Source organism: Armigeres subalbatus, chromosome 1 (assembly GCF_024139115.2).
Source record: "Armigeres subalbatus isolate Guangzhou_Male chromosome 1, GZ_Asu_2, whole genome shotgun sequence".
Classification (NCBI taxonomy): Eukaryota; Metazoa; Arthropoda; class Insecta; order Diptera; family Culicidae; genus Armigeres; species Armigeres subalbatus.
In genome coordinates this window covers 155823004-155846791 of record NC_085139.1, presented here as the reverse complement: position 1 = coordinate 155846791, position 23788 = coordinate 155823004, and the positions used below count along the sequence as shown (strand labels likewise).

Sequence of the window (23788 nt, the reverse complement as noted above, 5' to 3'; positions counted from 1 at the left end):
ACTCCGGCCTTAGTCTGATGATAAATAAATAGGTATGAAGCATTTAGTGTTTATGGTGAATAAAATCTACAAAAGAACCGTTTGCTTACGAAACTGTATATGTAACATTTTTGGCCAAAATAAGATTTTCATATATTCTGAATCTTTGTTCAAAAATACGTTTTCTGGCAAAAAATAAGAATGTTCCGGTACGTGTGATTTTTTTTTCGTTTGTTTAAGAAATCACATATGTGCACGCACTTTGAAGAGCAGTTATGGAGTACTGCTTGCAGTTTTCATACGGAAAGTGTTGAGTGTTACCAAAAACTATTGATCTGCATTGAAAAAATCAAAGGATTTAGTGCCAATAAGTTCAAACATAGTTTTTGTTGTTTTCTCGAAATTGTGTAATATGGATATATGCAGTTTCTTAAACAAATGATTCAAATAGAAGTAATGTCGTCTTGTATGTATGAGCAAATGAGATTCCTTTTTGAAAAATATTTTATATTTAACTAATAAAATGGAGAAATGAACAATGGGCAGGTTTTCCTTTTAACCTTTACACTAAAATTAAAACTAGAAATAATTCAAAGCTGATTTATCTTGCTAGTCAGGGGCATTCCCCAGACAACACAAGATTGTATATGATGTCACATAAGATGCTAAAGTGGAGGCCATATAGGTACTTCCTCATACAATATGTACGTATATCGCCTCCACTTTGGCATCTTATGTTGCATCATATACATCATATATATAGATTTTGTGTTGACTAGGTCTCGAGTCCCTTTGAAATGCGCAGAGGGTTACGGCAAGGTGATGGTCTTTCGTGGCTGCTATTCAATATCGCTTAGTACAATTTTCAATAAGTCCGCCCAACTATTTGGTTTCGCCGACGACATTGATGTTATAGCACGTAACTTTGAGAAGATGAAGGAAGCCTACATCAGACTGAAGAGGGAAGCTAATCGGATCGGACTAGTCATGATATGAATAGGTTCAAGAGAAGAATGTGAGCCACCCACCGCGAGTTTGCATCGGTGGTGACGAAATCGAGGTGGTATTTGGGGTCACTGGTGACTGCCGAAAATGATACCAGCAGAGAAATTCGGAGACGCATAGTGACTGGTCATCGTACGTCCTTTGGACTCAGCAAAACGCTCCGATCGAATAGAGTTCGCCGCCGTACCAAACTGACAATATAAAAAACACTCTTAAGACCGGTAATCCTCTACGGACACGAGACCTGGACGATGCTCGTGGAGGACCAACACGCACTTGGAGGGTTCCTATTCGATCGCAGCATTTTGCGGAGTCCAAAGTACGCACGATTTCCTGCCTTTAAGCGTCTACGAATTTCTCTGCTGGTATCGTTATCGGAGGTCACCAGTGAGCTCAAATACACGAATTTTTCAACCACCTCGATTTCGTCACCATCAAGACAAACTCGTGGTGGGTGGCTTACGTAATCCTCTCTTGAGCCTCTTCCTATCGTGTACTTCGTGTCTTCGACGTGTTGATGACTAGTCCAATCCGTTTAGCTTCGCTTTTTCAGTCTGATGTAGGCTTCCTCCATCCTCTCAAAGTTACGTGCTATAATATCAATGTCGTTGGTGAAACCAAATAACTGGACGGACTTCGTGAAAATCGTACCACTCGTGTCAATTCCTGCCCTTCGTATTACTTCCTCCAAAGCGATGTTGAATAGCAAGCACGAAAGACTATCACCTTACCGTAACCCTCTGCGTGTTTCGAAGGGACTCGAGAATGCCCCTGAAACTCGAACTACGCACATCACCTGGTCCATCGTCGCCTTGATCAACCGTATCAGTTTATCCGGAAATCCGTTTTCATGCATTAGTTGCCATAGCTGGTCCCGATCGATTGTATCACATGCGGCTTTGAAGTCGATAACGCTCGGTACTGCCCAACGAACTCTCTTGCGATTGGTGATAGTCGGCGGCACAACATTTGGGAGAGTACCTTGTAGGCGGCGTTCAGCAATGTGATTGCGCGATAGTTGCTACAATTAAGCTTATCGCCCTTTTTGTAGATGGGACACACGACACCATCCATCCACTCCTGCGGCAGAATATCATCATCTCTGGCATCACAACTCGCAGATGGCCTGGGGAGGGATCGTCAAGCCCTTGGACATAGTCCCTGCTGCCCTTCTCACCCATCAACACCTAATTTATTACTGGTCTTACATCTGATTTTCTTACTACTCACTTCTTTCTCCTCATATCTTACCTATTACATCTCAGTTCTCTCACTTGTTACTGATCACATCCTCCGACTCATTATTTCAATAATGTGTATATAGTACTGCAGGATGACGTAGTTTGACAGTTCACAGAGCTTGTTTACAGGGACTTAGTAGGGTCCCTATAGGGTCGTGGGTTCGAGTCCCATCAAAGAGAAAGTGGTTACCTAGTGGTTAATACATTTTTCAAATCAATATTTTCCGCATAATGTACATATCCACATATGAGTTTTCATATCAAATTTTAATTATTCGGTCAACCGGCATTCGTTCAAAAGACGTTAAACCCATTTGTTTACCAGTTCAAGAAAAGTTAGTACATATTATTTACATAAATCACTAACCGAACTTTCTTCCTGCAGGCAGGTTATTTTAGGACACTGATTCCTTGTTTTTTAAACTGATTGCTCGAAAAGGTGTTTCCGCTGTATACAAACAGGAAAACTGAAATTTTTGATATTTGAGTAACACGAGGAGAAACGTCTTCGCGATACTAACCAGCTATCACTTATTTCCATATTTATGGACGAGTAATTCGTTGGGTGATTATACAATCAAGCCATGTGGTGAATTTGAAATTCACCACACGGTTTTCTATTCCTGTTATCAACAGTTCAAATCTAGCGTAATAATTTTCGTACAAACTGAAATTAAAGTCGATTGTTTAGCATAAGTAAGCAAACGATCTACGGATGTTTCATCCCCATGAGCGTTGTGGTTCTCTCAATTCGTGCTCTTGAAAAATCACTAGAAAAAGCACGTTGTTTCCAAGATGGCCGATTTGTGGCTTTGTTGTATAACCACCTTAAAAGCTGTGGAAATTGAGGTGGGCAGAGAAATTGATAAAATCTATCTGCGTAGAAGATCCCAGTGTAGTGCGACAGTCGATGCGGAATTCGAGTAACATTTTGTTCATATTCATGCCGTATGGCTAATAGCCGAAATGTAGGCAATTCACAGTAAAAAATAAATTTCAATACTGCCTTGCGAAATTGAATTTATCAAAAGCTAGATGCATTGAATCAGTTTCTTCAATAGTTGTGTGAAGTCTTAGAAAGCTGACTGATCGATTTATATTAAAATCTCCAGCATCCATTGAAAAACGACTGAGTTAATGGCTCTTACTTCCTGACTTCTTTTTGTGAGGGGGAGGGGGGGGGGGGTGTTGCGGTTTTCATTTGTGTTTGACGATTCATTTCCTTAGTTTTGAAGAATGAGAAATATGTTTTAGTTTAATACATATTGAATTATTTATTCAAGAAACCGCAGTTACCCATTTTCGAAATGTTCTGCAAGGAATCAGTGAAAACTGTTTTCAAACAAAATGTCATAAATTCTTTTGATTTAATCCACCACTCATTAAACATATTTGAAACATGAAAGTAAGGGCAAAACCAAAGTTTACAGTGAATTTTAATAACTAACTGAACAATTACGATGCACTTTAAAAAGCATAACATCGTCGAAAAAAAGGGGAGGGTAGATTTGTAAGCCACTGGCTCTATTATAAATAAATGTCGTTTTATGATTTTACAGATCAGAAGTAAACTGATTTGCTGATTCAAGTTTTTGTATGATCTCAATACCAATCGCAGTTTACCGTAGCAATTCATTGGAGAACATTATTGAGCTCAATTTAAATAATAGCGAGAGAAGGAAATAATCCATTTCTTTCCTCCCGCTCGAGCACACTCGCAAAGATACTTATTGCCTATAGTTTTTCTGGTTCGATTACTTCTTTTTCCTACTAGTGAGTGGTCCGCCGCTGCCAGTCTCCTTCTTGCCCAACCCAACAACAACACACAGCCAACTTTGATCACGGAAGGGAGTCGACAAAAGTGAGAGTCTCATCACCTTCGCGCCGTAGTTTACCGTCAACTTTTGGGCTGTCTGGGCGTCTAGAGTCTAAAAACTGAACCACAATCGAAGGTTCTATCAGTATAGAACGGACCACGGCCTCGCACGGGAGGACCACTCAATATTCTCTAGAAGTAGTGTAGTAGTGTAGTGTCTCTAAGAATTATTTAGAATGCTGAAATCGATAGTTATAGTTGCCGTGTTTGCGGTTGCCGCTACACGTAAGTTCTATGATACTGCACCCACTGTTCGCAATCGGTTGACATTTTGCCATGCCCTGTGTGGCATGCAGGCGAACCAGTTTTGCTCCGTGTGTAATTTAAACTCTCACTTTCAATCCCACATCATCTTGCGTTTCATTGCTCGATCTTGTAATTCAACTCTCGCTTTCAAAGCAAAGAAACCAGCCCGCGTAGCCCATGCATACATAAAAACAACCATTCCCAAAAAAGGAGGTCACTTGCGAATGCATAATACCGAGCCAAGTAAGCAGACAGAAACGAACAACGCCGAGCTGGGTGAAACACGCCATCTCGGCAGGCTTGTTGGGGGCCAACAACTAAGGTGTGCAACGGCTACTTAGTTTCGTGCGATTCGGCCGCCGCCGCTGTGAAGTGTGTCAACGTCAACGTGAAGGCCTATGAGGCTTGAAAGTGAGAGTGCAGAGCGCAAAAAGCTATAAAAGAAGGTGACGCCTGGCGGTTTGCTTCTCAATTGACCAGTTACAGCCTACTAAGTATGTTAGATTTCAGTGTGCCTCCGCTAGGGAGTTCCAATCAGAGTTGATTTCGATTAATTAGTGCAATTTTTCGGTGAAGCAGGGTTCGTCGCTTGGCGGCGACGGTGCAGCGCAATTGCCAAAGTGAGTCTTTTGTTTGGTAACAATTTTTTGAGCTTCCATCAGGCACGTAGGCAAAATATGCGAACAAAGGCGAGCGAGAGGTGCACGGCTGCAGAACGGCATCGTAGCTATAGGTCCCAAACGAGTTTCCATAGTGCCTTCAGCGGAAAGGTTAACCAGTGCACGGAGAAAAACCTTGTAATAGTTTAGGCACACCACGACAAGCAGCAGAAGGAACGTGTTTTCGACATTCAAATTATCTGCAGCGACATCGATCTCCATGGTTTGAGTTTTTTCAGTTTCGTAACGGTGGCCTGCAGCACCACGGTGTTCCTTCGATTTTTAATTGGCGAACAAAATTGTTTGTGAAGGTTTGTTGCTCGCCTTATTTACGGTGGTGCGGTTTGTTGAAGGTTTTCAAGTGATTTTGGAATTTTGTGCTAATTTATGTTTGCAATATGAATGCGATTTATGTCTAAAATAATGGATAAGTTGGAAGATTCCCTATTTCCCAAAATTATTCGAACATGATAATAGTGTTAAGTTTTGAAAATTTGATAATCGCAAACACTTAATCTTCTGAAGATTAACTAGGGCATTGCTGCCTCCCAGATTAATAAAAAAAAACTCTTATAATAAGTATCTAAATGGTTTTTAATCCAAGTTGCCATTTGAGCATTAGTATATCTCCAACAGCTGAGATTTCAATTTTTTACCGAATTTGAATATTCTTTTGCCTTTCTAACACAACAGAGTACAAAGTAACATATTTATATCAGAATTTGTTATTATGTTACACAAATTTTTTATAACAGTGGTTGTGTCATAAAACATGTACTTGCTTGATGGGCTATAGCTTCTCTTCAATGGGCCTACGCCGAATGGAGCATCCTTCTCCTGGGCCAATCGCTTCCAGTCGATCTCTGGTTCTCTTCAACTGCAAAAAAACATCATGTACACGGGCTTCCACGAAGCCTATGGCCTCGTCCGTGTACTCTACTGAATATTACCTTCGCTTGACGCTCCTCCAGCATAACAACGGCATATCCGGCCCACCATAGTATGCCGTGTTGCACAAGCTTAACAATATCTTAACAATAACTAGTGATTCATGCGACGCCGCTAGATGCCGTTTATCTGGCTACCGCCGAGTATTATCCGATGAACCTTAGGCTTCAATACTTCGAAAGCTCTCCGATCAGATTCTTTTATGGCTCATTTTTCATGACCGTTTGAAGCCATCGGAAGAATTAGAGTAGAATACAGCTCAAATTTAGCAAATTTGTGAGCAAATAAGCCTCTATTAGCGAGACTTTCAGCCCAAGGCTGGCTCGTCTCGTTGGTGCAATTGCTCAACGTCGTGTTTGATAAGTTCAGCCAGGAATTGCTCCTTCCCGCAGCCCAATTGTTTTTCAGCTTTAATAAATTTTCTATTCTTATCTAGTGTAGGCGACTCCGTAGCTTGTCCATCGTAGTCAATGTTTACTCTATTCACTGATGCACCGTCACGATGATACTCCTTCCGCCAGCAATCGTAGGATAATGTAATGCATCGTTCGCTGTAATCTTTGGGTCGATACAGTTAACAATCGTGCTCGAATTTTACTACCAACGAGGTAGTGGTCAGAGTCAATGTTCGGACCTCTGAATGTCCGCACATCGATTACATCCAAAAAACGCTACCCGTCTATCAGAGCATGATCTATTTAGATGCAAATTTCTACTACTACTACTTGAGTGTCTCTCATCGCCTTATATCACACTAAAAAACGTTTTTAGCTAGAGCGTTTGTAATTCGGTGCTCGATCCACCAGTAAACATTCTTGAAAATAGGCCTGAAAGACCGTTAAAAACGCCAAACGGTTGTTTTGCCCGGGGGGCATGTTATCCCAGTTACTCTGTTCGTGCCATCAGATCTTTCCCACATAGTAGGTGACGTTCCTGGTTGACAGTTTTCATAACTTAGCGCGGTTGGACGCGCTGTCGCAAGTCTACGGTGACTGGGAAGGTTGATACAGACCTGATAGAAATTTGGTTCTGTGGAGTGGTTTAGGCCATCCTGATTAGCATATATGAGCAGTTTAAAAAGAATTGTTGGCTGAGAGCGATCCTTCCGAACATCGAAATCCCTAGGTCGATGGTCAGAAGCGTTAGTCTCAGAGAGATCAAAGAGCGCACATAACTTCGCTTTGGAGATCAGTAACTGAAGTTTTCCTCACTTCAGCGGGTTCACAAGGATCCACATGACATTGTGATTTTTGAAACTTCTGATAGCTACGGGCTTTCTAATAATTCCGGTTTGTACACATTTGATGGGACTTTTCATCGCCTAGCAATGGAATTATGTCACGAAGCTACATCTGGTCATAAGATCGTAGGGCCCTCGTGTTACCTCAGCAGAAGAAGCAGATTCTTCTGTAGACACTCCTTGAAGTACTCCCCGTTTACAGTTCCGGTCACGTCACGAACGGCGAACTCCGTTTGCCACATGAGCAGATCGCTTGCAAATCATGTATTTCGTGGTAAACTTTGAAAGCTTCCGTTTCCTTACTTCCTCCGGAACATAAAACTTGTGCTGGGCAATGAAGATTAGTAGCCCTGGAAGCTGCCGCAAGCTGTCTCATCATCCATGATGAGGCAATGAGGCTACGTCAGCATATCGGTTCACAGTTTCCGGGCCCTTTATTTTCGCACCTTAGTTTGTCACGATTGGGAGCCTTTTGCACTTTGTACGTATGTAGTTCCTCCCGGTCCTTGGGTCTCTATACGAAAGACTTGGACAGTGTGTGGCCCCAAATGGCCGGAGCGAAATGCGATGACGGCAGCACTCCGTGGGTGCTTGTGCACGCCACGAAGATCTGACAAGAAGAGCCGAGTCATAGCTTGCTGCTCTGCGATTGACACGCCACATCCCTGATCGAAGCATTGGGATTCGGATAAACGCTTTCACGACACGCTTGTGATCCTGATTACTAATAGAACATCCATTCTGACAGCATTTCTCTTTCCGTTCGATGCTCAGAGTTTCGTAGTAACGTTTAATCACACGACTCACCATTGACTGCACGATTCCGAGTTGATTTTCGATGTCCCGATGAGAATGCTAGCGCAAAATTAATTTGCGATGTTGCTTTTCGGGTGAAACCATTTTTTCAAATTTTAAAAAAACTGACAACGATAAAATTATAGTGTAAACAGTTAAAGTGATAACCCTCAGTTCGTAACATATTTATATTCGGCTGAATACTGTCAATTCCCGATCAAATATCAAGCAGTGAGTATTTATAGACGAATCCAAGTAAAAATAAGAAGAAGACACACGACGGTGTTAACTTTGACAGATCCTACAGCACAGCATAGGAAGATCATTTTAAAATGCTTATAATAAATTCTAGACAAATTGTAATTAAAATCTGATTGATGTACGATACGGAAAAAGTTCTGAATTACATATTTAGAAGCTTATCTCAATTTTTTGTATATTTTCCAAAAATGTATCTATCATACAGTTCGGAACTTTTTCCGTATCATATGTACATCAATCAGATTTTAATTACAATTTGTCTAGAATTTATTATAAGCATTTTAAAATGATCTTCCTATGCTGTGCTGTAGGATCTGTCAAAGTTAACACCGTCGTGTGTCTTCTTCTTATTTTTACTTGGATTCGTCTATTCAGATTTCGTAAACAAATAAATTACTATAAAACTGAATATTTATTATGATGATTTACAAAACAATTACTCACATAGATCTGACCCCGACGTTCAAATGAGGGACACTTTTAGCGTTAAAAGTCAATATAATCATGGCTAATTATGTTTTCTTCGAACGCCGTGACCATTCTCAGTACTAATTATATGAGTGAATCTATGTAGAAGAAAACTGAGTAAGATGCTCGCCAGAGTAAACGCGACGTGCGATGCGACGCGACTCACGTAAAAGAATAACAATGATTATCAATGAACTGTAAAATTGCACTGTCGCATCGCGTCGCGCCGTTGAGTTCACTCTGGCTTCACCCTAAGCTATTCTATGTTTTGAACAGTCATGCGACGTTTGTCACAATTCGGGCCGAAGTTGCTTAATGAAGGTGAATATTTTATTCTCATAGTGCAAACGTAACTACTTCTACTCAAATTATCAAGAGAAAATACCAATCGGTAATATTCTACAGCTTTTTTCTGAGATGCAAGTTTGTGATGTTGATGTGTGCCACACTTAACTTATTTTTGTATTTGCCAAAATTACGAATTTTATAAATTCCAATCAATAAACAATAAATATCGAGCCGAGAAACACCGCGACCACCGGTTGACCTAGGTTCAATCATCAAGCAATCCCAATAGTGAAATATATGCATAATATATGTAAATTGATGAAGCATCACCGTAAGAACCCATCGACCGTTACCATGCCATGTAGCACACGGAGCAATGATTTATACAACCGACCCACATTCGAAAATGTCATAACGATGCAGCGGCGACGACATGATGATCACGATCATCACGACCCTGGATGGCATTTTGTCAGCAGTTTACTAATTTGTTTCTTCATTTTCCTCCCCCCACACAAAACAGATGCACAGTTCACGTGCCCGAAAAACCGGGGCCAGTTTGAGCACCCGGAGCAGTGCGACAAGTACTACGTATGCGACGAGGGCGTAGCAACGGAGAAGATCTGCCCGGATGGGCTCGTGTTCGATCAGACGATCAGGCTGGTCAACAAGTGCGATCAGCCCTTCAGCGTGGACTGCGGTGACCGTTTGGAATTGCGTAAGTAAATGGGTTTTGCTGTCCTTTGAACCGTCGTCAGCGATGATGTTATTTAACGACTTATGTTTGCTATGCCAAAGAAAATCGCTTGAGCGATGGTAATTATATGAAAATTTTAAACGAGTTGACGGGATGTTTGGCCTAGATTTGCTTCAAGGAAATTTTCCCGCTAACGCAAAAGCCAGCATGGAAATTTTAATCTTTTAATTGTTTGTGTGGATTTTTTTACGACTTAACCTTTTAATTCCATGAGTTACTAAAGAACTTTAGTTCAGTTTAGGCAAATTCAGGCATTCAATTTGACTAAATTGTTGAAATGCCAAGAAACAGTAACTTTTTTTTTCTATTATCAATCGTGAGTTGATTGTTTTTATATAGTGTATACTAGCGAAAAGTAACCAGCCTTGCTTGCGCTGTTGTTGTATTTTAATGATTTTACTCCTTACCAACTTTTTATGTATATAAATACCCGACGTAATCCGTTCATCAGTTAAATCGCGACAAAGGAAACCTCAGCTAGTTTTTACCGTGTTTTTTTTTTGTCAGTTCACAGAACTTAAAATATAAACTTTTCTTTTTCAATTTTAATGCTCGATCAGAATAAAGTTACTTCGTTATGGCCAAGTAATACAAAAATCGCTTGATTCAAAAGATTTGCAAAATCAATTTTAATTGAAATTTGAACATGTTTTTCTGGAAATCCATTCGTTAACAGTCGCTGCTTGAAATCCCGGCACATATCAAAATCAAATTGTGTTGAGCGACTTCCGGAACTGGGTTCAAGGACTCAGTTGGATAAGAATAAGTTTTAAAGTATCATGTTTTAAAAAATATTGGAAAAACAATAATAGACTGTCATTTACTGTATAGTATGCAATAGAACTACAATAAGTCTTGGGGCGTAGCGCCACTGCATAATGTAGAAAAAATTAATAAACTCAATATCTCGATACGGTGTGGGCTAACTGGGTTGAATTTTTGACACAAGCCGTAGAACTTTATGAGGAATCGGGCGTAGGTAGTTAAGTTCGCTGCATGAAGCTACAATACCTCGTTTTAAACAAATTTATTTTATTTGTTATGCAATTCTTAAAAAATGATCGGAATTATAAATAACCGACAAAACATGATATATTTGACCTAAAATGTTGCAGAAAATCGTGTTATGTACGCTCTGTTTATCACACGATGTTTGCAAATAAGATCTTGCTGTTCTCCTATTCCTCAAATTTCTTACTAATCAGCTGAGCTGAGCGCGCAAGGAACAGATTAAACATTAGTAGACTGATCAAGAAGATTTGTTTAGTTAACACGCAAGTTGCTAAGTTTTTCCAGAAGGCAAATTTTGAAAATTGTAAAAATGTAACTCTGTTGGGACAAACTCCAGTTATTTTAGTTTCGATCCACTTCGAGTGGTGTCAAAACTTCAGATGGTTCCGGATCGTATCTAGGATGCCCCGGGAGGAGCACATTCTAGTTTCTAGTCCAAAATATGTCATACGACAGGTTTTTCTTCATCATTTCTCACACATAAGAATATGGTGTACTAGCAAAAGGACAAAGGTCCTCATTGGCCACTTCCAGAACATCACAGAGTGATCCGGGGGATCATGTAGGAGTGAAGATTTTCGTTAGCTGACCAAAACGTGCCATGTTATAGTTCATTCTACATTTCTTCTCTCTCTTCTTCATTCTCATTGCTCAAGGATAATTTTCCGGTGAGTCTGATAAATTCGATAAACCTTAGTGTCCACTCCTGTAACCTCACGTAGTGCTTCCGTTGAATCCGTAGGAGGTAACATTTTTGGATTTCGACCAAAACATGCGATAGCTTTCCATTCACGGTTTCTTACAAATAATAAAGAGGTCTTTTGCCCTTCACAGAGGCATCAGAAGATTGAAATCTTATGCGCTTTACACCTACTTACTTACTGCCGGAAACTTAGTCAACAACCACGTTCTGTTCTTCTCCAAAGCTCGCATTTCATCCTGCATGGTCTCTTCCCATTTTGCCCAGTCGAGTCGCTTTTTCATCCCGACAGCGAAGTTGGCAGCTTCTCTGCCAGCTGGCTGTATTTAGGGCAAATCCTATGTAGTACATTACGTAATCTCGCTGCCACGCCGGTGATTGGCGTTCCCGTTGCGAACAGGGTGTGCTTCCTGGAGTATTATCTCTACACGATGAGCGCCACTAGTCTAGGCGACACTACGGCCTCTACTCACCGTTTAGTTCTTATTTGCTTCTTTTCCACGAATGGTTCGACGCAACTGTCGAAATTATCTTCATCCGCGTTTCCTTCGCCAGTTTCGCTCTCGACCAAGCTTCTTACGTCACTTCCTACTTCAGACCCTTCCTTTCCCTCTCGAACATGTATAAAATCTTCTCTCTTAACATTTTTAGGAACTTAAAGTTTGCGTCCGCCGTTTTCGACGAAAATCACATCTTGTACAATTGCATTGCACTTTCGCTGTGGGTTTCACACTTGGTAGCCATTATGGGAGAAATGAAAAATCCTCGTCACGATTTAGAGTCCAACTTTTTCCGGTGTTCCTTTGGAACGTGTACGAATCCATCAACACCGAAAACACGCAGCTGGTAAACATCTGGCTTGCGTGGTTTCTATACCTCGAATGATTCGACAAGTATGCCGCAGTCTGAATCGCCGGATCCCAGAAACGTTTACTTATTCCAAAATCCAAAAACATTCATCGCGCTTTTTCGATGAGCGTAGGTATTCATGTGTTCGCTCACGCCATTTTATTCCGGCGTGTAGGAGACAGTCCACTTAATCTTGCACTTGAACGTCGTCGACATTGCTTGCAGAAAAGAACACTCGCGTCTGCTTCGCAACGATACACGATTGACAAACGATATCGTCACCAGTTTTTGCTCCATCTTTTGTATTGAGTTCAACTACCAAATCGCTTCGCATCAAAATATCCAAGTTCTTTGCATGGAGATGGTCGTACGTGCTATATCCCAGTTCGAGCTCTCTTAGCATACGATCGAACGAATAGAACGACGATTTGTCCATACACTTTCCTTCTCGGCGAAGCTTGATCTATTACAGTTTTCCATGTCGTTCATTGATTGCGTCTAAAGCCGACTCCCCGGCGATACTCACCGTACCATCAGCGAACACTTTTTGCAGCCCGATCATCTTGATTTCTCGCACCAACAACAAATTAACACTGGCTTCCGGAATGTACAAAATGTTCTTAAATGTTATCGGAATCGATTCAACATTCTCCACGGATAACAGACAAATTACACCGCGGTGCTTTGCAGTAATCGACTGTTCTTGTTTAGGAACAGCGGTTTTTATCGGTTTCTGTAATGGAACCAGTTCTTCGAACAGTCCGCGATCGTTCGCAACGTGTTCTGACGATCCAGAATCGATGATCCAGCTCACTGCATGCTTCGTAATATTCGCCACACTGCCAAAACACACACATTTTCCGTCTTCTCCGTAGCGCACCCTCGTCTTCTTCCAATTACTTACTTTTTCTTGTACGGACACTCGGCGACTCTCTGCCCTTCTAGTTCGCAGCCAAAACACTTCCACACTTTGGTTGTTGATTCAGCCTCCACCTTTGTCGTGACAAAATCAACATCAACACTCTTCTTCTTTGTCTCTTCATCTGGTAAGTGACACTTGACGATCTCCACTGTCAATGCTTCTTCCGGCATCGCCTCGATGGCTGCCGCGACCGTCGCATATGCTGACTCAGCGTCAACAGCATTTCCGAACAATCCGGTCGAACTTGATGCAGTGTTCCTGCAAACTTGCGCCGTCTTACCGAAGTGTGATGAGCCGCTTCTTTGGGTTCTGGCGACTCGTTATACTCCTTCGCACAAAAATCCGCTGCAACGCTAGCTAAATCCCTTTCGGCGTCGGTTTGTCGTGGATATACTCCAACTGACTGTCGTGCATATAGGAAATCAGCAACGATTGGCATCTTTTGTCCTTTACCATCGTTTTCGTGTTCTCTGCGTATCTCAGCCGTGTCCTCCTGCTTCATTTCCAGCTCCTCCACCTCATCAACCTTAATCGTTTCCATCAGCCCATGCTCGTCGGACAACATCAACTTCCGAAACTTCCAGACCGGATAGTTTGCGCCACCAAACGGGCAAGATCGCATTGGCCACAAGTGCAAAGATCGTCTTGGCCAAACACACCAGATTTGAGTTTTTATTAATTTGACGAGGTTCAATGGTGATTCCGAATATCGAGTATTCGAGTATTCTGGATTTTAGTTACCTAACTGGGTGTTCAGTGATGTCTCCAATTGTCAAACCCAATCCAGAGATGAATTTTCCAGATCTGAATAGATGTCCGCAGTTGATTCCACACTACAAAATATGATTTTTCTTGACTCGACTATATCTTATGCCCATGACATTATCTATTTCACCGCAGAATGAGATTTAATCAACCTAGCTAGGTCCAGATAGCTACTCCGAGCATCGACCGAACAACTTCAGAGTTCGGTTTTATTGACCAAACTAAATCAAGTAGTGCGTAGGATCTGGAAAAGAAATCTATTCTTGTTATTTCAGTCAGTTATCTTATAATGATATTCGAACACAGGTAACATGACCTTACAAAAAATCAGAAGGAAAATATTCATATAGTACGTCATGTTAAAATTAGTGATGTTTAACTCTTCTTCACTCGTCTCCCTCTTAACGTTTTTATTAAATATTTGATTTAAATAAAATATTTTTTCAATTCCGGATTATAATATCTGGATTTGTAGTTCGTGTTTGAGTGAAAAACGGCCCACGCAAAGAGTGCTTTAATGACCAATATAGCACTCAAATGAGTTGCATAATGTTTTTCATAACACTCCTATGGGTACTATAAAGGAAAACCAACAATGAAATAGTAGTTACACATTGCTAAAATACACGAGCAGCACACAAGTTGCACATAGATCACAGTAACTTATATGTAATCAGATTCAGTCCCAATTAGGTTGCTGCAACCAGTTTAACTTGACTTGTGCTGCTTGGGAAGCCAAGGATAGTGTTCAAATACTGTATTTTCTGCGTCGCGTAATAAATATCGTTTAATGGACAAGACCTCAAAGTTTTCCATATGCAGGTTCATCTATCACTTTATAATTTGTCGAGCTATGCAATGGGGTTTGATAAGATGGAATCTGATTTTTTACGCAATACCAGCGCCGGCCGAGTCTGAATGCCGAATGGTCAATTAAGGAAATGGGTAGGAAAATGTTGACGTGATATTCGCTTTGATGGAAGCCGACGAGTCATCTGCACTTCCTCGAGAAATCATTGGGATGTTGGATACATGGGGAAGGTATTGTAGCAGGGTTCGTTTTGGTAAACGATATGTCGGCGAACTAAGCACGCACGCTAAGCATGTTGACTGGACAAAGCAGAACAAAGGTTCAATTATCGCGCGATCATTACGAGTGGTAAACAAAACACGATAGAAAGCGCACTGATTTTTTTGGTTACCAGTCGAAGCGATGTATCACTCCGAACAGTAAATTATACATAGATCTCTAGCCATTAGGGTAAATGATGTATCTTGGACAAGCGCAGGACATTCATTAGAAAATATATCGAGATTGAATAGTATAAAACAATTGAAAACCACTAGGTTCATCCAAATACATAACCTATGATTAGTCTTGTGTCTCCATTGCCCAATTTTTGAGTAAATTACGTTTACTAGGTGTAAACTGTGATATACTGCGAACTGAAATATTTTCTTTTTGGACATCAAATATATAATTTCGACATGGAAAATGCATATATTTTGGACAGAGTCATTTTCTCCTAATTTAAAAATGGCCACCTACAGATCTCAATGGTATGACCTACCTACACGTATCCACATTCATTTAAATGCATTTATTTGCTTAACTGACATAGATTAGACCAGAAATTAACATTGTTCCGCAATCTTATCGATATCATTGAAAACAGCCTGAAAGTTGGCAATTAATGGTTCATCTGTGTAATGTACATGGGGTGACCAATAAATGTCTGATGCATAAAACCATAACTTCATTTTGGTCACTCCTTTTTCATCCGTCTCAAGTTTATGTTAAGCGATTGGAATATGTTAGTATCTCAATTACAATTAAACTTTGGCCGCAGGACCTCAAGATTGCCGTTTGAACCAATTTAAACGTGTTTCAGGTGCATGTTACGAAGAGTCCTATAATGCATGTTCTCCTGCATACTGGCGTCCAGCAGGCACTTTGGTAGAAAGCTTTACATTTTAGATAATTTTAAAGATAAATAATAGTTGATTTGTAAATTCTCATCAGGAGCCGCTAGAGTTGAGGTAAAAGTATGCAATGATCATACTTTCGATAAAAAAATTCCTACACATTATCTAAAATTGATCGAAGAAGCTCAGGCTTGTCCAAAATATGTACATGTCCAAAATATATCATTTACCCTATCACTTGAAGCTTATAGGAAGCCTTCAAGTCGGTGCTTGTCGCGTTGAAACGCAGAAGGAAGACTCAGAACATTTATTAAGACCGATGTTTAGCACTTTTTAATCAAAGACGCAAGTTCTTCAACAAGGGACTGATAGATCTCTTTTAAATCTTTGGGTCAAATCTAATTACGGTATTGCATTTCATAAGAAATGTAATGCATACTGCATTGGAATAATGTGCTTAGACATTCTATAACGATCTCTAATAATAATAATAATGACTCAACTAAAAAAGTGGAATATCGGGACCATTTCGCGATTTAGGCGTAACATTCCTAAACAGCGTGAGCCTTACTTATTCATTATTTATCATATTCGGTGAACATTTATCTCAAAAAATATCATGCTACTTAATGACTGTGACAGTGTGACACACACGGCACTAACCGATGTATTCACATTGCAGAGGAGCCCCAGGGAACCAGCGATTACTGTCCACGAAAGAATGGCTTCTTCAGCCACCCTGATCCGACAATCTGCAACGTATTCTACAATTGCATCAACGGCGAGGAGGTGGAAATGAGCTGCACCGGAAGCTTGCACTTTGACGAAAAGTCCGGAACCTGTGTCTGGCCCGATGTAGCCGCCCGCACTGGATGCGCTAGTAACGCCTACAGTAAGTGTTTTTTTCCCTCATAATTCCTCTCACCGCAACCCCTTGGTAACATTCCATCTATCTTCACAGAGAAACTAAATGACGGTTTCGAGTGCCCCAAGGAGTCCCGATTCGACAAAAACGGCCTCGCCATCATTCACCCCAACTACCCGCATCCCACGGATTGTTCCCGTTTCTACTACTGTTTGAATGGTAACGAGCCACGTCAGGGACAGTGTGACGCCGGACTTGTCTACAATGAAGACGTTCAGCGCTGTGACAACCCGGATAATGTTCCGGAATGGTACGTATCTGAATGCGTTCCGAGTCTCTGATTGAAGTTTCCGTTCAAAAGCTGACATAATTGCAACCCTGCTTTCTCCCATTTTCAGCAAAGACTGGTATAAGGATGAAGAAGTGAAGAAGCAATAAGTGTATCTGCCGAAACTGCCATGAGTATCCTCGATCTGAGATGTGCTGATAGATGAGTGTGTTTGCGAGTGCGATGTGCGAGTGCCAGATGAGCGGGGTATCACCGAAACGAAGCGGGACATGCAAAATTTCCCGTTTCTATTTTAGACTTGCCCTTTTTTTTAATGAAAAGCAAAAAAACACTATTTAGCTTATAGAATTTGATAGTAATAGTAGCGTATAACGATTTGTGATTTCAATAGTAGATGTTTTGTAAAACGATCCGCGACAAATATTTTGTACTTGTAGAAGAAAAATGTATTAACAATCAAATCTCTTTCAAAAACTTTAACTCACACTCTTTCTTTTTTATTGTCTAACCCTCTTCTTCTTTCGCCATCAGCCATCTTAAACTGTTCTCGGTGCATGCTAAAACGAAACCCTTCGAAATCCCTTCTTTCCACCTGACGCATATAACCATTTACATTCCCCCGATCGCTTTCTTTCGCATATGTCTTTTTATTATTCGAAGGTTTCACCGTATAACAACTCAAACATCAAACTACTGGATCGTTGTTTCGTTCTCTATAATCAACCACCAATCGACTGCATTGCACTCTGAATCCAACCCTGCTGTTCTATCCGATAATTCTATTTTGTTTATTAATTCTTCTGATGTTATATTGTTGGTCATGATTTCCACTTATTTAAATTACTTTCTCCTTTCATCCAAAACTACTAATGTTTATCAAAATATTGTTTCTTTCGATAGTTGATAGTTTTTTTTTTCTAATTTATATTAATTAGTAGTGTTGTTCCTTTAGTAACTTTTTATTCATTCAATACTTTCTAAACATTTCTGAGTCAACAATATTCCCAACTAATAGTAGCTCGATAGTATTTTTTTATAATCAGTATATTATGTTCACAATTTCATCAAACACCTTTTGAATGAAGGCAATATCGATAATAATCATATTCACTCGACTGTATCCAATTTTATTTGATTTTATTAGTTTATAATCGCAATCAGCTATGTTGTTTTCCATTCTACTGTAAATTGTTTGATTGAATTCATTTCAGTTATTTTTTATGATGTTTGAACTTAATTCATTTCAATTGAGTTTTATTTGACTCTTCTTTAATGTTTGGATATATTCTTCTCCTTTTTGATCTGTTCTACCACATTGGAATCTCTTATGTTGTACATTATACTCTACTCTACTATATTTTACTTAAATCTTCTAGTTTCTGTTTGTTTTTGTTTCTCTATTCTTCTTCGTACATCTCTATTCTTTTCTATAATTTTGACTCCACGCTGTTCTATATATTCTACTATATTCTAATCTTTCCCAGTTTTCGTTATTCTATTTCGATCTTTTCTACTCCATTTCGTTTTATTTTTTCTAGCTAGTTAACTTCATACTAATGTCTTCAACTGTCTTCTAGTCAGTTCTACTCTACATTATATCACTAATTGAAATAAAACTATGTTAGAATTCTCTAATAGAATAAGTATTCTATGCGAATATAGGCCATCCTTATCCTAGCGGTAAAATGTGCTGGTCTAAAGCAAGACCATGCTGAAGGTTGAGTGTACGATTCCCGATCCTGTCTAGTAGATTTTCGGTGTGGAAATGTTATCGACTTTCTGAACGTGAGAGTGTCATCATGTTAATCTCATAATATACAAATACAGAAATAGTGTCTCAGAAACCTCCTAGTTAATAACTGCAAAAGTGGTTGAGCAACATAAGGCCAATAGGCGGCAATTTTTTAGTTTATTTCACCTCGCTTCCGTTCTAAGACTCACCGCTAGCATAAGCGACTTTGTCTTGGTTGGGCTACTCAATTCTATTGAACTAATTATATTCAATCCTACTAAATACTTTTTATTCCTTTCAATTCTGTTAATTTCTTTTCAATTCTACCCAATTCTATTAAATGCTTCTCAGATCTATCAATGCTTTGCATTTCCATTCAATCCCATTCATTTCTATTCAATTCCATTCAAATCAAATTCAATTCTATCTATTCTATTCAATTCTGTTCAATTCAGTTCAATTCAATTCTATTCTACTCAATTCCATCTATTCAATTCTATTAAATATTACTCAACTCAATTCAATTCTATTCTATTCTATTCCATTCAATTCTATTCTATTAAATTATATTTTGTTCTATTCAATTCTATACAAACCTTTTGAATTCTATTCTATTGTTTCTATTCTTTCCAATTATACTCCATTCTATTCTATTTAATTCTATTCTTTCAAATTCTACTCTATTCAATTCTATTCTATTCGATTTCATTCTATTCATTCCTTTTTTTCAATATGATATATTTTTTTCATTTTTTTTTTTTCCAATTTTTTCAATTTTTATCAATTCTTATCAAATCTTTTCAATTCTTTTTAATCATATCAAAATTTAATAAATTCTATCCAATTCTTTTGAATTCAATACAGTTCTATTCATATCTATTCTATTCATATCTATTCAACTCTATTCAATTATATTCCATTCTTATCAATTCTATTCTATTCTATTTAATTCTATTTTAATCTTTTTAATTCTATTCCATTCTATTACATTACATTCAATAATATTCCATCCTATTCAACTCTATTCAATCCTATTCAATTCTATTCAATTATGTTCAATTCTTTTCAATTCTATTAAATTCTATTCAATTCTATTCAATTATATACTATTCTATTTAATTCCATTACATTCTTTTCTATTCTATTCCATTCTATCCAATTCTATTCCATTATATTCTATTCAATTCAATTCAAATCAATTCTATTCAATTCCATTCAATTCTAATTAATTTTCTTCAATTTCATTCAATTCAGTTCAATTCTATTCAGCTCTATTAAATACTATTCAATTCTATTCAAATCTATTCGATTCAATTTTATTCTATTTCATTTTAATCATATCTATTCAATTCTATTCATTTCTATTCAACTTAGTTCTATTCAATTATATTCAACTTAATTCTATTCAATTTCATTCAATTCAATTCAATTCTGTTCAATTCAATTCATTTCTATTCAGTTCTATCACATTCAATTTTTTATATCCCCTTCTATTGAATTCTATTCAATCCGCTTCAAATCTATTAAATTCTATTCTATTCAATTCCATTTTACTCGATTCCATTATGTATTATTTTATTCTATCCAATTCTATTCTATTCAATTCTATTCTCTTAAATTCTATTCTATTCGATTCTATTCAATTCTACCATATTCAATTATATTCTATTCAATTATATTCAATTAAATTCTATTCTATTCAATTCTATTCTATTCAATTTTTTCCCTTTCAATTCCATTCTATTCAATTCAATTCTTTTCAATTCTATTCAAATCTATTCGATTCTATTCGTTTCTCTTTAGTTCTATTCAATGCTATTCAATTCTATTAATTTTTATTCAATTCTATTCAATTATTCACTAGTCAATTCTAGTTCAGTCAATTCTGTTCTATTTAATTCTATTCTATTCAATTCTATTCTATGAAATTTTATTCTATTCAATTATAGTCTCAACCATTCTATTCTATTTATTTCCATTCTATTCAATTCTATTCAATTCTATTCTATTCAATGCTATTCTATTCAATGCTATTCTATTCAATTCTATTCTATTCAATTCTATTCTATTCAATTCTATTCTATTCTATTCTATTCTATTCTATTCAATTCTATTCTATTCAATTCTATTCTATTCAATTCTATTCTATTCAATTCTATTCTATTCAATTCTATTCTATTCAATTCTTTTCTATTCAATTCTATTCTATTCAATTCTATTCTATTCAATTCTATTCTATTCAATTCTATTCTATTCAATTCTATTCTATTCAAATCTACTCTATTCAATTCTATTCTATTCAATTCTATTCTATTCAATTCTATTCTATTCAATTCTATTCTATTCAATTCTATTCTATTCAATTCTATTCTATTCAATTCTATTCTATTCAATTCTATTCTATTCAATTCTATTCTATTCAATTCTATTCTATTCAATTCTATTCTATTCTATTCTATTCAATTCTATTCTATTCAATTCTATTCTATTCAATTCTATTCTATTCAATTCTATTCTATTCAATTCTATTCTATTCAATTCTATTCTATTCAATTCTATTCTATTCAATTCTATTCTATTCAATTCTATTCTATTCAATTCTATTCTATTCAATTCTATTCTATTCAATTCTATTCTATTCAATTCTATTCTATTCAATTCTATTCTATTCAATTCTATTCTATTCAATTCTATTCTATTCAATTCTATTCTATTCAATTCTATTCTATTCAATTCTATTCTATTCAATTCTATTCTATTCAATTCTATTCTATTCAATTCTATTCTATTCAATTCTATTCTATTCAATTCTATTAAATTCTATTCTATTTAACTAAAATCTAATCTATTTAATTCTATTCAATTCTATTCGATTCAATTCTAGTCTCTTCAAATATATTCTTAACCATTCTATTGTATTTAATTCAATTCTATTCAATTCTATTCTATTCAATTCCATTCTATTCATTTCTGCTCTATTCAATTCTATTATATTCTATTCATTATCATTTTATTTATTTCTATTCTATCCAGTTCTTCCCTTTCAATTCTATTCTATTTAATTCTATTTTTTTCTTTAATTCTTTCTTATCAAGACTTTCAGTCACCCTCGACTCGGTCAATCGATTCTATTCTATTCAATTCTTTTCTACTCAATTCTATTCTTGTCAATTCTAGTATACTATTCAATTCCATTTTGTCAAATTCTTTTCTATTCAATTATATTCTATTTAATTCTATTCTATTCAATTCTATTATATTCAAATTCATCCTATTCAATTCTATTCTAGTCAATTTTATTCTATTCTATTCAATTATATTCTATTCTATTTTATTCTATTCTATTCTATTCTATTCTATTCTATTCTATTCTATTCCGTTAAATTCTATTCTATTCAATTCAATTCTTTTCTATTCAACTAAATTCAATTTCTTTTCAATACTATTCTATTCAATTTATTATATTCGATTCAATTATATTACATTCTATTTTATCCTATTCTATCCTATTCTATCCTATTCTATCCTATTCTGTCCTATTCTATCTTATTCTATCCTATTCTATCCTATTCTATCCTATTCAATCCTATTTTATCCTATTCTATCCTATTCTGTCCCACTCTATTCTATTCTATTCTATTCAATTCTATTTTATTCAATTCTATTAATTTCTCTTCAATTCTATTAAATTCTATTCAACTCTATTCAATTCTATTTTAATCTAATCAATACTATTCAATTCTTTCCTATTCAATTCTGTTCTCTTCAATTCTTTTTATTCTATTCGATTCAATTATATTCTTTTTAATTCACTTATATCAGAGCTTCCCAAACTTTTGGGTATGCGACCCACCTAGCAAAATTCTATATGTCTCGCGACCCACCTGTGAAAAAATGCATTTTACCAAGTAGTTTTAAGCATTAATTGAATCAGAATGTCATCTGTTTCGGCAAGTTTTACAAAAATATTCACGCTACCTTCATGTACAAATGCAAAAAATGACAAACATGATATTGTTTGTCAAAATGTTTTTATTTTACTTCATTAAGAGGACAGCTTTTAGGCATAAATGTTTTCTAAAATAGCGTGGTGATGAATATTTAAAATAAAATGCGGTTTGAACTTGAAATTTCGTTGCTGAAAAAAATGATCAAAAGGTTCGGCATTCGAGCTGCAATTAATATTTGTTCTACGCGACCCACCAACAATCCGCTCGCGACCCCCCTGGGGGTCGGGACCCACAGTTTGGGAAACCATGACTTATATTATATTCAATTCTATTCTATTCAATAAAATTCTATTTAATTCTATTCTATAAAATTCTATTCTATTCTATTCTATTCTATTCTATTCTATTCTATTCTATTCAATTATATTCAATTCTCTTCTATTCAATTCTCTTCTATTCAATTCCATTCTATTCAATTTCATTCTATTCAATTCAATTCTATTCTATTCAATTATATTCTATTTTATTCTATTCTATTCAATTTTATTCTATTCAATTCTATTCCATTCAATTCTATTCAAATCTATTCTATTCAATTCTATTTCATTCTATACTCATCTATTCAATTCTATTCTATTCAATTCAATTCAATTCTATTGTTTTTTATTCTATTCCTTTCTATTCTATTTTATTCTATTTAATTCTTTTCTATTCAATTCTATCCTATTCAATTCAATTCAATTCAATTCTATTCAATTCAATCCAATTCTATTCAATTCTATTACATTATATTCAATTCTATTCAATTCTATTCAATTCTATTCAATTCTATTCAATTCAATTCTATTCTATTCAATTCTATTCTATTCAATTCTATTCTATTCAATTCTATTCTATTCAATTCTATTCTATTCAATTTTATTCTATTCAATTCTATTCTATTCAGTTATATTCTATTCTATTCAATTATATTCTATTCAATTCTTTTCCATTCAATTCTATTCTATTCTTTTCCA

At 36.7% G+C, this 23788-nt stretch overlaps 1 protein-coding gene across 1 annotated transcript; it reads left to right on the top strand.

The window, feature by feature from the left end:
* Positions 1-4107: 4107 nt before the first annotated feature.
* LOC134205356 (protein obstructor-E-like) lies at positions 4108-17570 on the top strand. The gene is made up of 5 exons (XM_062680537.1): positions 4108-4326; positions 9530-9724; positions 16619-16828; positions 16898-17111; positions 17200-17570. The coding sequence occupies exons 1-5, from the start codon at positions 4278-4280 to the stop codon at positions 17237-17239; spliced, it is 708 nt and encodes a 235-aa protein (XP_062536521.1). The 5' UTR covers positions 4108-4277; the 3' UTR covers positions 17240-17570.
* Positions 17571-23788: the final 6218 nt, after the last annotated feature.

Bases quoted from the DNA above. Each gene is read 5' to 3' on its own strand.
- LOC134205356 (XM_062680537.1), top strand. From the start codon at position 4,278: ATGCTGAAATCGATAGTTATAGTTGCCGTGTTTGCGGTTGCCGCTACA. The intron at 16,829-16,897 runs GTAAGTGTTTTT...CTATCTTCACAG, and splicing joins ATGCGCTAGTAACGCCTACA to AGAAACTAAATGACGGTTTC. The intron at 17,112-17,199 runs GTACGTATCTGA...TCCCATTTTCAG, and splicing joins CCGGATAATGTTCCGGAATG to CAAAGACTGGTATAAGGATG.